At 40.2% G+C, this 16081-nt stretch overlaps 1 protein-coding gene across 1 annotated transcript; it reads right to left on the reverse strand.

The window, feature by feature from the left end:
• Positions 1–635: 635 nt before the first annotated feature.
• Positions 636–7283, reverse strand: SP5 (Sp5 transcription factor). Its single transcript, XM_066575885.1, has 2 exons — positions 7142–7283; positions 636–5276 (listed from the first exon to the last, which is right to left on the reverse strand). The coding sequence occupies exons 1-2, from the start codon at positions 7190–7192 to the stop codon at positions 4203–4205; spliced, it is 1125 nt and encodes a 374-aa protein (XP_066431982.1). The 5' UTR covers positions 7193–7283; the 3' UTR covers positions 636–4202.
• Between the last annotated feature and the right edge of the window lie 8798 nt (positions 7284–16081).

The following is a 16081-nucleotide window of genomic DNA, read 5'->3' on the forward strand; positions in this document are numbered from 1 at the left end:
ATGGGATGCGAGGTGTTTTTGCCTGAAAATCACTTTGCGTTGGCGGGTAAATTGCACGTTCACGAACTCGATACCGGTCCAGTTTCTCGGCCCAATATTTTGCTCGCCTGTGTGTAGGTAGCCGAAAGTGTTAGCATGAGTCACACAAATGTACAGAATTTTTTTTAGACAATTTCAGGACTGGAGATAAAGTAGTGATCAAGGGGACAATGATTTTCTGGATTATTGAAGAACACTACAGGCGGCCTCTGAAGTGGCTGATAGCAGAAAGCCAGAAAATTACAGATTGGATTCAGCTGCACAGACAGTCTAGATAGCACGTGCCTTAGGTTTGGCATATGTGTATATATATATATATATATATATATATATATATATATGTGTGTATATATATATATATATGTATATACATTTTATATATATATATATATATATATTTCTATATATATATAATGAATATATATATACACACATATATATATATATGTGTATATATATATATATATATAATGTTCATTTAGTTCATCATATTACACTTATCACATTTAATCACACTTAAATTAAAATATTATTTACTGATGTTTTAAGTGTACAGTCAATTGTATTCACTATAGAAATCATCAATGTTCACAAATTAATTCAGCCTAGTAGTTTTACAAAAAGAGTGCAAAATGCAACATATGGGAAAAGGCATGCCACAACATTTCACTGCAGGAGTCAAGGTCATTGTTTCTATAAACCGTTTACAAAATATGACTTTTAGTTTTTACCTACTTCACTCCATTAAAGGGGAGTTTCCAAGTTACTTCAAAACTCAGCTAAGGTGAAGCGGGGATTTGAGAAGTTAATGAAAGAAGCATTACTTACCTGTTAAACCCCAGGCTGCTCCAGTGCAACAGCTTTGATCTTCCGAGATGGTCTTTGTTGACATGGCGGCAGTGGTGATGTGTCCGCATACCCATGTGACCGCTGCAGCCAATCACCAGCCTCAGCAGTGTTGTGTCAAACACCAATCATGTCTGCAATTGGATGCATTGGGCATATGAACCATAACTACTCCCGCCATGTAGACAAAGACCGTCTTGGAGGACTGGAGTAGCCCAGGATTTAATGTGCAAGCAATGTTTCTTTCGTTATTAGCTCCCATTTTTCCCTTTTAACCAAGTTTTTGAAGAGCTCAGAAAACCCCCTTAAATCTAATAAATCCCAATCAGCAATTTTAATTGTTACCAAGAAAGTGTAAGTCCACTAAAACCTGAAAATTGACAGCATTTAAACAGATATTCAAGTAACCTTTTCCTCTCCCCATGTCTCTCAAAGGCTAGGCTCATTGTAGTTCAATTTTTTAATACAACTTTTTAGGCTCCGTTCTCATTTGCATTATTCTCTTTCTGTCAGCGGTTCCTGTATTTTCAATGGGATAAGAAGCATAGTCCCAGAAACCCGAGGGTTAATGTGATCCATCATGACTTGTTGGGATCCTGTTCAAAAGTGGATCTGCTCCAGTTATGATGGTTACATTGTGAACAGAAGTCATGGCGCTATGCTGTACAGAGCTTTGGCCAAAACATGCAGTGGATATAAAAACTAAAACTGCAAGGGATTCCTTTCTTTTGGCTAGAACACTTACTAAAAACTGCATCAAAAGCTGTCTTGTGTGAACTTGACCTGATGGGCATCCTTAAGGGTATGTTCACACGTAGCTGATTTGCTGCAGATTTTGGTGCAGATCTGCAGCAATTTTCTCCCTTTTCTATTGAATTCAGATCTGCACCAAAGTCTGCAGCAAAATTCGCAGCATACAAGCGATGTGTCAACGCAGTCTAAAGCTGAGATATAGGAGCTCACCTGCATTACGTTGACATTTCACAGTGAAGAATCGGCGGTCACTGGTCATTTTCTATCCTCAGTAAAGTGAGCTACAAAAAAAGTGATCCTGGTGTGTCAAAAAAGTCAGGGCTTGATTTCTTAAAGGGATATTCCCATCCTCTAAAGTGGAATATTGCAAGGATATGCTTTTACTTTTTGATCACTTGGGGCCCAACATGTAGGTTCCCCTCTGATCTAGAGAATGAAGGGCCACGGATCTCATTTAGCGCCATGTCCTCAAGTGAATGGGGCTGGGAGCATCAATGTATAGGGAAAATGTAGAAGGGGATGCAGCGCTGCATGAGCAGTAGTCCCTTCATTCAGGATCATGTGGGCCTCAGAGGTTGGACCCCACTGATCATAAAATTATGGGACATCCTAGAGATAAGCATTCACTTTCAAGAAAGGAACAACCCATAAGGCTGGAATCACACGTGCAGTTTTTGATGGTGATTTTGACACATTTTTAAGCCAAACACAATAGTATTTAAAAAAAGTGACTTTTATTGCTTTCATTCATTCCTTTGGGATACATTCTTGGCTTTAGATTATAAACTATATCAAAAGCTATATTAAAAATTGCATCAAAAACTGCTCTTAGTGAGGGGAAGAAAATCAAATTGACTATCAGCTCTGCAGTGTGAGAACGCTGTCAAACAGCTCCCTATATCTCAGCATCCTGCATGAAATATGCATTGAGTGCAATATTGAAGTGCACTTCAGTCGTAGGAATTTTCAGGTTTTGAATGGAATTGCGCTTTAAGGCTCAGCTCAATAAAAGTTTTCCCCGTCCCGGCACAACCATATCACATAACTGATACATTTTATGCATCAGTTACACAATAATAATAATGATAATAATAATAATAAAAAACAGAATGTGAAACCTATGTATTCATTACCAGAAAGAACAGTATTAAAGAAAAAAGGTGCATTAGGGCTCATTCACATCTGTGATCGCTGCCATTAGTAGTTTCCATTGCTCTGTTCCGTTATAGGAGCCAAAAAAGGCAAATAACAATAGTGCCATATCTGGACATGCTGAACACCAAGGACACCAGACAGGCTCCATAACGAGGTCATCCGAGTTTTAATTGTAGTGTCGGTAAAAATAGTGCGGCATGTTGAGCTACTTTTTCTGGTATTTTAATGGAATCTGCAATGGAGACTCCGAACAGAATCTCAGACAGAGATGTGAACAAGCCCTTACTAATTGAGCTTAGGTATGCTTACAGTAAATGTTTGAGGTGTTTTTTGCTACATTTTTTTGGGTCTTCTTGTGTAAAAATGCCACGTATGAACAAGCCTTATGGACTTATCACAGGCGCAAAATATTTCTGCAACATGCACCTAAAGACGCAGAAACTCCTGCACATGCAGGCTATGGAGTGGAAATGTGCAGTGGCAGACTAAGCTGCGTCTTTAGATGCGTCTTGAGGTGCATATTTTGGAAATATTGTGCTCATGTGAAAGGTCCCTTAAGCTGTTTCAGTGTGAACACAGCCAACATGGTACAGCATTTGCTTTACGTTTCTGTTAATTCTAAGGTGCAATGTTCCAAAGTTTCAAAAAGCCTAAAAAAGAACCTATGCTTACACTCCAACTATACAGGCAAGCACATACCTTGGGCAAAAACAGACACAAATTAACATTGTACATTGCTGCAAGAAGCTAATGCCACAATTACAATAATAGAAGTTATATTATTATAGGCAAGTTATCCACTGGACCAATTCCCATGAACGCTGATGAAGATATATATCAATAATAATACATTATATGGAATATAAAACACTTAGTAATTACGAAATTATGGAAGGAAAGAGGGAGAAACATCCAAGGGAACCAAAGCTGAGAGTCATATAATTAAGAAATGAGTAAAACTAAAACAGTTTTCATATAACGAGTAAAGAGACATGTGGCACATAAACTGAAATTTAGACCGAGCCAATTTGGCAGTGATTCTGGAACAATACACTTCATTGTTTATTTGAAAGTGAAACTTATTTTAATGTCCCATTTAGAAAATCAATAACGCACGCTGCAACGGATGGAAGAGAAGAACTGAAGAAGGTTTATAAACATTAAATAGTCTGTTGGGAAAAAATGAAGGTTTCAGAAGAAGTCGTTATAGATTACACCAAGTTTAATTACACTTTGAACAGAAATATGCAAATCCTCGGGTTCCGCAAAGAGATCCATAAGTAAAAAAAATGGAAGTAATGAGTCAGAATCTGATTAGTATTGTGCTTTGATACTATTAGGGTTTATCAATATTCCAATAAATCAGTATTCAAGTATATTGCACTATAGAAAAATCCATGAAGCCCTCTCTAGTGGTCTCTGCTTGGTTCCTGTTTGACAGTCCTCTCAACGCCTTTGATCTTCTTGTTTTGATGGGTTTTTACATGTTTGGCCAGATGATCGCTTCTCATGAATCGTTTCCCACATTCTGAGCAGACAAACCTCTTTTCACCAGTATGAGTCCGTAAGTGCCTTTGTAGCTCATCAGATCTGGTAAAACTTTTGCCACAGAACAACCAGTTACAAATAAAGGGTCTCTCTCCTGAGTGCCACCTTAGATGGGCCTTTAGGTGGGAGGTTTTACCATATACTTTTCCACAACCTGGGATGTGGCAAATGTGCTGTTTCTTCTTTCCAGGTTCATCTGGACCGCTGGAGGATTGGCAGTTGGGACATCTACATCTTCGGCACCTTCTTGCAGTAGCCAGTGGAGATTTGGTCTGCAGAAGAGCAGCGATTTGAGTCTGGTATTGTGCAAAGTCTGAATGTCCTATAACTAAGCTTCTCTGGATAGGAAACCGGTGATGAGCGTGAGAAATTGGAGATGGGTGGGTGACTTGGGCAGATTGTTGAATGCTCCACCATGGGATATCTTCTGCTGGATTAGGGGACAGTTGCCTTGGTTGCTGATGTATCAGGTTGGAATGACCTGGTACAAATCCATGGATTGCAGAAGCGATAGGTGCAGGAGGATGATAAGGAACAGAAGGAACATAGGTTGATTGGCAATTAGATGACTGAAAAGCGGCTATAGGGGACGGTAACATTTTCACTGGGGAAAATTCATAAGGGTAGGAGGGGTCGGCAGGGGGAGTCAGGGGTAGTTCATGAGTTACAAATGTAGGCTGTATGTGAGATGGAAGTTGATTTTTTGGGGCAGGAAGTCCAAGACTGTTATGTGCCTGAATGCCACCTGGAGAGTGTGAAGAAATGTCATTAGTCCATGGGTGGAAAATCCTTGAGGGAGAACCAATGGTTGGATCATAAGGAACCTGTATAAAGTCCGCACCACTTCCTGGTTGACCTATTCGACTACATGTAGCTGCCAGTAGAGCCAGTGGGGAATGCTTACTGACATCTGGTGAGGCGCTGGGTGTCCTGTCCTGTAATGGAAAATTCATTTAGTTTGCTGATAAAATATGAATTGATATGAGATAAATGGATAGATAGATATGAGATAGATAGATAAATGGATAGATAGATATGAGATAGATAGATATGAGAGATAGATATGAGATAGATAGATAGACAATATAGATAGATAGATAGATATGAAATAGATAGATATGAGATAGATAGATAGATAGATAGATATAGATAGATAGATAGATAGATAGATAGATATGAGATAGATAGATAGATAGAGATAGATAGAGATAGATAGATAGATATGAGATAGATAGATATGAGATAGATAGATAGATATAGATAGATAGAGATAGATAGATAGATAGATAGATATGAGATAGATAGATAGATAGATAGATATGAGATAGATAGATATGACATTCAGTAAAAAAAAGTTTACCAAAAAGTAAATATCTTCTTGACTTTACAGCCACAACTCATTCACTTTGCTTTATAGCCAATTAAAATAAGTCAATCAACATCTCAGCTAAATGACTGTGTCAGCTTAAACCCTTGCTGTTAATTACTACCCAACACAACATTTGAGACGCTCTGCTTGACATCTTGAGACTTTGGGACATGTGAGAAGTAAAGACAGTGTATCACAAAGACAGACACACCTGAAACTAATTGCTCTTTTCAAGTCTATTAGGAAACTTATTTTCCTTTTTAAGCTATTGAGATTTTTGACATTCTTATATGTTCTAATTCTTCTATATACTTGTCATATTAATAAGCTCTTCAGATACATTTGACTATGATCACTAGAAGATGTGAATTCAGGAACAGCTACATTACTAGACAGTTATAAAAGATATAGATAACATTATTCTATGTGCCAATATACTGATATTGACCAATCAGGAATGTGCATTACTCCATTTCATGTAAATATCTGCGATTATCCTGATATAATTATCTTTGTAACTTCTACCTTTTATTGTTTTTGTTTAACTTTTTCAGTTCTGTAAATAACCATATACAGGTAAATCAGGTAATGATAGTAATATATATGTAAAATCAGTCTAGATGTTGCTATATACAGGATAGTAATTCTCATTACATGTAATTATCCTGATGCTATTATGCTACTATTTCCCCAACAGCCTCTGCCTGTGGATCACTAACACTACCTGTCCGATATTAAAACTTCTCTCTATAACTTTCTCCTTACTGTGACTGATATGAAATCATCTGTAGAGCATCAGCTAATTCAATTAATTATAAAGGTTCATGTATGTTCCAAATTTGTTGTATATTATTGAAATTGTATATATATATATATATATATATATATATATATATATATATATATATATTTGCATATATACACACATATTATATATATAATGACAAATTTCGCCAAGTAGCCGCATCCCTAGTTATGTACATTAAACTTTCTTTGAGGGACTTTTCACATGGGACGGAATAGGCCGCAGTAAATTCCGCAACAAAATCCGCAGGCTACCTGTGGATTTTGATGCAGAATTGAAAATGGCATAAAACCTGCATGCAGTTCCACATCAAAATCTGGCTACTAGATTTTGGTGTGGAGTTCCGCAGCTGCGGATTTGGTTATGTCCTGCGGCGTAATTCCATCCTGCGTGAAAGCTTCCTAAGTGTTAACCTTTAAAAGTGAAGTATTTTGTCATTTTTTTTTCCAAATTCAATTTCCCGAATCAAAATTGGAAATCTAGTACTGGACAACAGTAAAATGACTAGAAATCTCATCCCAGCTATTCTATATTGCAGGCATCCCATTTCCTTTGATCATTTTGTTTTGCAATTGCTACAACCTCTTCTTCACTAAGTGGCACCACTACCTGCGAAAGTCACTAACCTGTAGGAATGCATGGAGTGAGTCGTTCCTTAGTACAGCTACTGCAGCCATGGTGTTGCTCCTGCTGCTGGGCACTGGAATGGGCAGCACAATGCTGAAGATGCATGGAGGAAACCCCTTCACTCAGTGACTACCCACCCAGTAAGTGCCAGGTTGTTTGTTTGGTACTTGGCTGTGTGCAGGTTGATGCTCCTCCTGCCTCCCCTCCCTTTCGGCAGCCTCTTGACTGACTGCAGTGGGAGCACCTCCAAGAATTTGATAAGGACTTTGCTGGGCCGCCAGCCAGTCACAGCCCCAGCTCTGTCCCTTTGAAGTTCCCAGCTGCCCAATCATCAAAGCACAGCAGCTCTTTCACAAGAGAAAGCAAATCCTTTGAATGTACAAAAGCTCCTACCGAGTGTTTGTTGGTCTGGATAAAAGAACTGATTATTACAGGGGGTGGAAAGGGAGGTGATAAAGGCGGGACAATTAATGAACTAATCACTATGTGGGAAATGTATATACACAAATAATTGGATTTTCTTGATCAAAGGGACCCTCAGCTCCTGAAGACCCTGAACCGCTTGTCCACAAGCCTGGAGCCCCCTCCTCTCTGCTTTTTTTTTGTAATTAAGTATTTGTAGCAAAGAGACAATCTCCCTTTTGTTATTTGAGGATGGAGATGGTTTTATACTCTTGGGTGGATTTGCTTGATAATGTAATGTACTCACTGCTCAAGTTTCTTATTACTTTAGTATTGTTATGAAGATGTGGGGGGAACGTCCCGGGAATGACTGTGATCGAATGAATCTTGTATCCGTATCGGAATCTGCATCGCAAAGAGGTCTTTCATCAAAAGTTATCTGGAGAAGAATCTTAGAGATTACACACAGAAAAAGGTGGAATTTACTAAGACCGGCGTTTTATACAAAGTGCCCTGGAGTAACATATGACAAATTTATTAATAGGCACTGTGCTCCAAAAAGAGAAAACCTATGCTTGCAGGCATAGATGTGCACTAGAATGTACGCCAATGTATGCTATAAATTATAGTAAGTCTAATGCGCTAATGCTGTGGCAGGCCATACCTCTCATTATAAACCCTTCCCACATGTCCATGTCACAGTGTCGAGAGAAGTGCAAAAATGGTCAAATTCAAATGTCTTTGGACAAAAATGAGGTTTGCATCAATATGTGCATTTTTAGTGCGACACTTTTTTTGCATGTAGCCGATAATAAATTCCATCATGTGCCTGGTATCAAACTGCATTTCTTTTGTCATCATAGTAGCCAATCTGGAACAGCTGTCTTTTATAATAATCCCCTTCATTTATATAGCACATGCTTATTACACAGTACTTTACATTGGGTTTTGCACCCACAGTTTTTAAAGTTCACTTTTTAGCATATTTTTCCAGTGAGGGAGGAAACCCATGCAAGCATAGGAAGAACATACAAACTCCATGCAGATGTTGTTCTTAGTTGTATCTGAACCTGGGTCCCCACTACTACAAGGCAACAGTTCTAACCACTGAACCACCACACTACAATTTTAATGGGGTTGTATCAGAATAGCAAGTTATCTCCTATCCACAGGATAGGGGATAATTTGGTGATTGGTGTGGGTCTGAGCTGCCCACTGGTCTCAATAGCGTGGGTGCTGTGGCCACTGTACTCCTCAATGTGAGATTACTGCCCCCTCCCACAGTGAAGAGGACACTGAGTGGAGCGCTGGTTACAAAAGCGCACCAGCACTATGTTCACTTTTAGTGAGACTGCGAAGTATCCCAAGGGCAACCCACTTGGATATTTCTGTCACTCCTATTGAAATGAATGGAGCACTGACTGCATGCTTACTCAGAGCCCCATTCAGAGTGACCAAAGCAACCCCCATAGTGACAGGGAAAGGGGACATGGAAGTCCTGTTCTCCAGATCAGCAGAGGTCTCAGCAGTCATATCTCACCTGTGGTTAGGAGATAACTTGATATTCTGGTACAACCCCCTTACGATAGACTGGTTGCTGTAGATACACTGCCAACTGATACAAAGTAAAGTTAACTTCATATTCAATGACTACTGTCTGAAAAAATCGCTCAAAACAGCAAATGTATACCATGGTTGGTCAGTGTAAATGAATAAACTACAGCTTATACTGAATCTTTTCCAAAAACTATAAAACTATATCGCAATTTGTTCAGCTTCTCTTGCTCTATAATAACTGTTACTGACAGCCAGACTCTCGCTGCAGCGTCTGGGATCAGAGCTCAGAGCTTAAACTGCAGAATCTAAGGGACTTGGAGAAGGAGGGGGCTTCCTACTTTACTCCATCAGCAGCCCACTAATGGGCCACCCCACTATTAGCCACTATTTACTCCATTAGCACCCAACTAATAGGCCATCATGTCTGGCACACTCGGAAGCCAGGATCAGACGATGTAGAGTGACCTATTAGACCCTGCCAGATGCAAGGTTTAATAGGCTTGTCAGTGAAAAAAATAACACACATAATACTCAAGTAGTGCAGTGTATTATGGAAGAAACTGCTGCTTCAAGACCCCTTCTGGGATTAATATATGTTGTAAAAATAATAATAATAATAAAGTGTTTTCACTCCCCCCAAGAAATAAATGCAAAAATTGCCATTTTTTCAATAAAACACAATTTATTATTGAAAAAACACAAATATTCCCAAATTTGATATCAATATGTTCCTAATGACCTGTATTACAAAATTAGCACGTTATTTATCCCATACAATAAATGCCATAAAAAAGAAGAATGCCACAATTGCTGTTTTTGATCATCCTGCCTCACAAAAATTTTTTTAATAAAATGTGATCAAAAAGTCGTATGCAGCCCAAAATGGTACTAATAAAAACATCAACTCATCCCACATAAAATTTAACAAAGTGGTGCCACAACATGGGGATTGCCACTGTACTGGTACCTCTGAGGCTCTGCAAATGGGATGTGGTGCCCAAAAAACATTCCAGTAAAATCTGAGCCCCATCATTCCCTTCTCAGCTCTCCCGTGTACAAAAACAGACGTTTATGTCTATGCTCAGGAGAAATTCCTTAACAGACTTTGGGGAGCTTTTTCTCCTATTGTCTCTTATAAAAATTTAAAGTTTGAGACTAAACCTATGTACCACTGGAAAATTTTAATTTCTCATTTTCATGGCCCATGCGAAGAAAATTCACTGAAACACGCTTCAAAACTCTTACTATACCCCTTGATGAATTCTTTTATGGGTGTAGTTTTTAAAATAGTTACTTTTTAGGGGTCTCCACTGTACTGGCGCCTCCGGGGCTCTGTTAATGCACAAGGGTTGCAAAAAGGATTCCAGTAAATCTGCATTCCTCTCCTTCTGTGCCCTGCCTTGTACCCAAACCACAGTTTATGACCACAAATGGGGCATTTCCGTAATTAGGAGAAATCAGGCAGCAAAGTGTGCATGCTGTTTCTTCTATTTTCCCTCATGAAAAGAAAAAATTTGTGGTAAACCCACTAGTTATTGGAAAAATTCTAACTTTTAACCTCCATGGCCAAGAGTTAACAATTTCGACAAAACAACCGAATGGTCAAAACACTCACTGCACACTTTAACAAATTCATTGAAGGGTGTAGTTTCCAAAATGGAGGTACTTCTAGGTGGTGTTGAGTGTACTGATAGCACAGGGGCTGCAAATGTCACATGGTGTCTGAAAATTATTAGAACAAAGTTTGCTTTCTAAACTTTGGCTAATAGCGCTCCTTTCCGCTCTGAGCCCTACCATGTGGCCAAGCCGCAGATTATTTCCACATTAAGGGCATTTCCGTATTCAGGAGAAATTGGGCAGCAAAGGGTGCTTGCTTTTCCTCCTATTTCCCTTCATAAAAGGAAAAAACTTGATAAGTAATTAGAAAAATTAGATTTTTTTACATCCATGGCCCAAAGTTAACAATTTCGACAAAATACATGTGGGATCAAAACGCTCACTGCACACCTCGACAAATTCCTTGAAGGGTGTAGTTTGTAAAATGGATTGACTTTTGGGTGATTTCCACTGTACTGGTAGCCCAGCGGCTCTGCAAATGTGACATAGTATCTGGAGATTATTCCAGGAAAGTCTGTGCTTCAGAAGCCCACTACTGTAGTACCCCTTTACCTTTAAGCACTGCTTTGTGCCCAGACAGTAGTTTATGTCCACATATGGGGCATTTCGGTTGGGTAGAAAATTGTGGGATGTTTTTCTCCCATTGCCCCTTACAAAAATGGAAAATTTGGATCTAAACCTACATATTATTAAAAAAAATGTAATTTTTCATTTCCATGACCCGATGTTAACAATTTCCACAAATTGCCTGTAAGGATGAAATAGTCACAACACTCCTAGATGACTTCCTTGAGGGGTGTAGTCTCCAAAATGGGGTCTTCTAAGGGTATTTCCCATATTTTGGTACTTCATGGCCTCCACATACCTGAAATGAGTCCTGGAAAAGTCCTATTAGAAGGGAGGCCCTAAAAATCCACAAGGTGTGCCTTCATTTCTGAGGTCTTGTACTGCACATTAGGGTCACATGTAGCATAGAGTATGCAAAATCCTGATAATAAAAGATTTTTCTTTCCTGAACTTCTGCTATATTATAGAAATGGTTAAAAAATTGAAAATGTAAGAAAAATGATATTTTGAAATTTTTCCTCCACTTTACTTGAACTCCCGTGCGACTCCTAAAGTGGTAACGTGTTTTCTGAGTATTGTTTTAAATACTTATGAGGTGTGGAGTTTTTATAATGGGGTGATTTATAGGGGGGTTTCCAACATACAGGCCTATGAAAGCCACTTCACAACTGAATAGGCCTCTATAAGGGCTTACTCACGCGGGCGCATTCACACAGGAGCAATAATAGTTCGGTAAATCGGTAAATGAAGGCAGAGCAGCCGGAGATTTCTTCCAGCAGTCCGCCACCATTCACGGTGAACTGGCAGCCATAGATGAATGACTGCCTGTTTTCACAGGTCGATCGTCGTTTGATTTCTATTCCAGCCTAAACCGAAGACTAACGATAAGCAAATGAATTCAGCCATCATTTAGTCACTGGCAGCGCTGACATGATTATTGATCAGATTCGCATGATCAGTGACAGTCTGAGCGAAAATCGCCTTGTGCACGGCTCTGAGCCTTCTAACAGCCTGAAAAAATAAGATATTTACAAATGATGCCAACATAAAGTAAGTAATCAACTTTATACAGCGCCAACATATTCTGCAGCGCTTTGCAGATCAGAGGTAATGTACACAGAAGTGGGACTTGCGCAAAAATATGTGACTTTTTTACGCCAGAATTTTGGCCTAAAAGCTTTTTAAAATGCCCCCATATAAAACGTGTGTAGTGCGAGCAAACAGATCTATTATCTACTTCTACTTCACCTAGCTACAGTTTTTATAATGTACCAGTGTTAAGGCCGTTTCACACGGACGTATGCGCAACTACGCTCGCTGCTATGGAGCGTGCTTGCACAAGAAGGTTTTTTTTAAAATTCTTTTTCTTCGCTGGCTATTGAAACTGCACCATAACTCTGGGGAATAGTATGTTCTATCTCTTCAGACAAGATGTGCAAATCGAGGTTGTATTTCCTAGGAATGCACAAATTTCGTGTGAGAATATCGTCCATATGCGTTTTTGTGCGTGACTCTACAAGCAAGTGTTTTTTCCAGAGACGAATGTGCCCCGATTTAATTGGCTATTTAGCTTAATGAGTCCTAAATCTGTTCTTTTTCCTGTCGAATTGAACAGCAGAATGCTTCTTTCACATGGCCAAAGGCGTTTTTACGAGCACCCACTGGCCACAATGCCATTGCCTCCCATTCCCTCCCCCTCGCCGGCTTACCTCCTCTCTCCTTCCCTCCAGCTGTTTGCAATGGAAGTGGGTGGGACAGAGGCGGAGCTAAGCACCCGCCCCCTCTCCGCAGCCAGCAGTGGAAGGGGGCTGAGTGGGGCAGAACTTAGCTCTGTCCCCGGGCTGCCTCCTCCCATTGCAAACAGTCGGAGGGGAGGAAAAAGGAGGAGAGAAGAGGGAAGTAGTTTAGCAGTCATGCTGCTAAACTCCCTCCCACCTCCCTTCTCCAGCCGCTGTCATGGGCTCCCATAGGAGCCCATGCAGCGGCCGACGTATTCCAGCCAGAAAGATAGTTCCAGGACTATCTTTTCGGCCCAGCGTGAAAGTGCCCGGCGCTATAGTGGCCCTGCCGGGCGCTTTTATGCTGTGGAAATATGGCCATGTGATCTGATGCATTGGAATCCAATGCATCAGATCGTAGCATATATCAGCCGGCCGTGAAAATGGAAGCCAATATACTCTCATGCGAAAGACCCCTAATGTGCATCTCCTTGCACATTGCATACACATTAGCACTTCCCCTACTGACTTCTATGAGGACCTTTGGTGCGCAAATGCACAGGAAAATACAGCATGCTTAATTTTTTTGCGTGTGTACAAAACGTGCGTCCAAAATCGGGAAATGTGTACAAACCCATTGACATTAATTGCTCCTATTCTCTGCATATTGCACATGTAAAACGCATGTAAATACGCGCCTGTGAAGGAGCCCCTACACTGGTATACCATGAGTGAGCACTAGCAGTATAGTGAAAGTGCACTCTGAGCGCCATTTTTTTAAGTACAATTCAGGCTTTGTTCACATTTCATTTTATTTTACATTCAGTCTATAACCAGGAAAATCTTCTGACGTACAACATGTAATTTACTCGTATACATACAACACTTACAGACTCCAATATCCGGAAGAAAGTACAAGGTGTCCACAGAAATACCCATCCAGGGGCAAAAGAGATCTTTCCAGCACTGCAGGAGGGTCTGTGTGTGGAGCGGCTTGTTCCAGCCCTTATATAACCCAAGGGATCAATTTAAGATAAATTAGCATAACAAACAAATAATTTCTGCTGTAAACGATAAAGACAGGTGCAGGACCTAAAACAAAAAAGTGAGCTTTATTGCCTTACAGAAAATGTTCAAAACGACCGCCGTTGGCAGCTATAGATGCACACAGTGGAGTGTGGTGGAATAGACAGCACATAACTCCTCTGGGGTCACCATTTTACAGGCCGCTCTTATTCATTTCCCTAGTTCACCAACACCATGAGGTGCTCCTGGGTATGTGTCATAGGCGACGTAATCGCAGAGGGGCGATGGGATGACATTGGTGTCTGGGCCTGCCATGGCCTATGATTGATTGCTATTATGAGTACACAAGTCCTGCAATGCATTATCATAGCAATCTGAGGTTTTTTGCTTTAAGTCCCCTACAGGTACATAAAAATGTAAAAAAAAAAAAAGTGTTAAAAAAACCCACATAGAAACAAACAAAAAAGCCTTTTTGCGCACTTTCCGGTTTGTATAAAAAAATAAACATTTGTTATCATCGTATGTGTAATGACCTGTACAATAAATTGAAGGCATGATTTATCCTGCATGGCAAAAACTGTGAAAAAAAAGCCCTCTAAAAAAATAGAGGAAAAATGCTTATTTTGTTCATTTTGCAAAAAAAAAACAATAAAAGTGATCAATAAAGTTGGATGTACACTAATATGGTACCAATATAAACTACAGCTCCTCCCACAACTAGCAAGCCTTCACAGAGCTCCGTCCATGGAAAAATAAAAATGTTATGGGACTTAGGGCTTATTCAGACGTGCATATATCGGCCGGGTTTTCACGCCCGGACGATATACGCTGCCCCTCTCTGCAGGGGGAGGAAGCGGGATGGGTCGGGAGCAGTGCACTGAGCTCCCGCCCCTCGCTACTATTTGCAATAGGAGGGGGTGGGACTTAGCTCCCTCCCATTGCAAACAGTGGCAAGGGGTGGAGAGGGGGCGGGAGCTCAGTGCACTGCTCTTGGCCCATCCTGCCTCCTCCCTCTGCAGAGAGGAGCAGCGTATATCGGCTGGGCGTGAAAATCCGGCTGATATACGCACGCCTAAATAAGCTCTTTGCAACAATGTAAAAAAAAATAAATAAAAATCCCCAAAAAGAAGGTTTTAATGTGCAAAAGTGGAAAAGGGGGTGAAAAACAACTTTGGTATCATCGTAATTGTACTGAACCACAGAAAAAATGTTTCACGTCATTTATGCTGCATGATTAAAACAGTTTGTTTTTACACTGGCAGAATTGTTGTGTTTTCACTCACTGCCCTCAAAAAAATTAATAAAAGTTATACAATGCACTATTTATTCCCAAAATATGATACCAATAAAAACTACAGCTCGTCATACAAAAAACAATCTGTCATATGGCCATGTCAACAGAAAAATAAAAAAGTTTTGGCTTTTGAAAGGTGAAGATGAAAATCCCCCCCAAATTGTTGTGTCCATATGGCCAGATTGTCAGAATCTAATGAAGCTTTCTATGTGTGATTGTAACATTGATATAAGTAAGTGATTACAATATCAGAGCAAAAACTGAATTTATTGCAGAAAACTGACCACTAGAAGGGAAACGCTAGTATCCTGTTGAGCCACCTTTAGCTTGGATGTAAGATGTAATGGGGGCATACAGGTTCCGTATGGTATCCTGTGGTATATTGGGCCACATTTTCTGTAACCGAGCCTCTAGATCGTGCAAACTCGTAGACTGTCCAAGTGGGCCTCCCAGATGGTCTCATACATTTTCTATTGGCAACATATCTAGCAACTGGGCAGGTCACGGAAATGTGACAATGTTGTGGGGACATTTCTGTGACCCCCTTGTTGTGTGCGGCCGAGCATTATTCTGCTGGAAAATGCCTCTTGGAAGCCACCATGAGAGGAACACACGTGGCTGCAGGATGTCCTGAACATATCGCTGAGTTGTCATTGACCCTTGTACCTCTATTAGGGGTGACCGACTGTCATATGTGATGGCCCCCCAGACCATCACACCAGCAGTGGAGGTAGTGTGCTGATCCACAGCAAAGGCAG

Source organism: Eleutherodactylus coqui, chromosome 8 (assembly GCF_035609145.1).
Source record: "Eleutherodactylus coqui strain aEleCoq1 chromosome 8, aEleCoq1.hap1, whole genome shotgun sequence".
Classification (NCBI taxonomy): Eukaryota; Metazoa; Chordata; class Amphibia; order Anura; family Eleutherodactylidae; genus Eleutherodactylus; species Eleutherodactylus coqui.

What these genes read in the sequence shown, in the direction of transcription:
- SP5 (XM_066575885.1), bottom strand. Translation starts at nt 7,192, where the DNA reads ATGGCTGCAGTAGCTGTACTAAGGAACGACTCACTCCATGCATTCCTA. An exon ending in CACTCCATGCATTCCTACAG is followed by an intron (nt 5,277 to 7,141) that starts GTTAGTGACTTT and finishes TTTCCATTACAG; the next exon opens with GACAGGACACCCAGCGCCTC.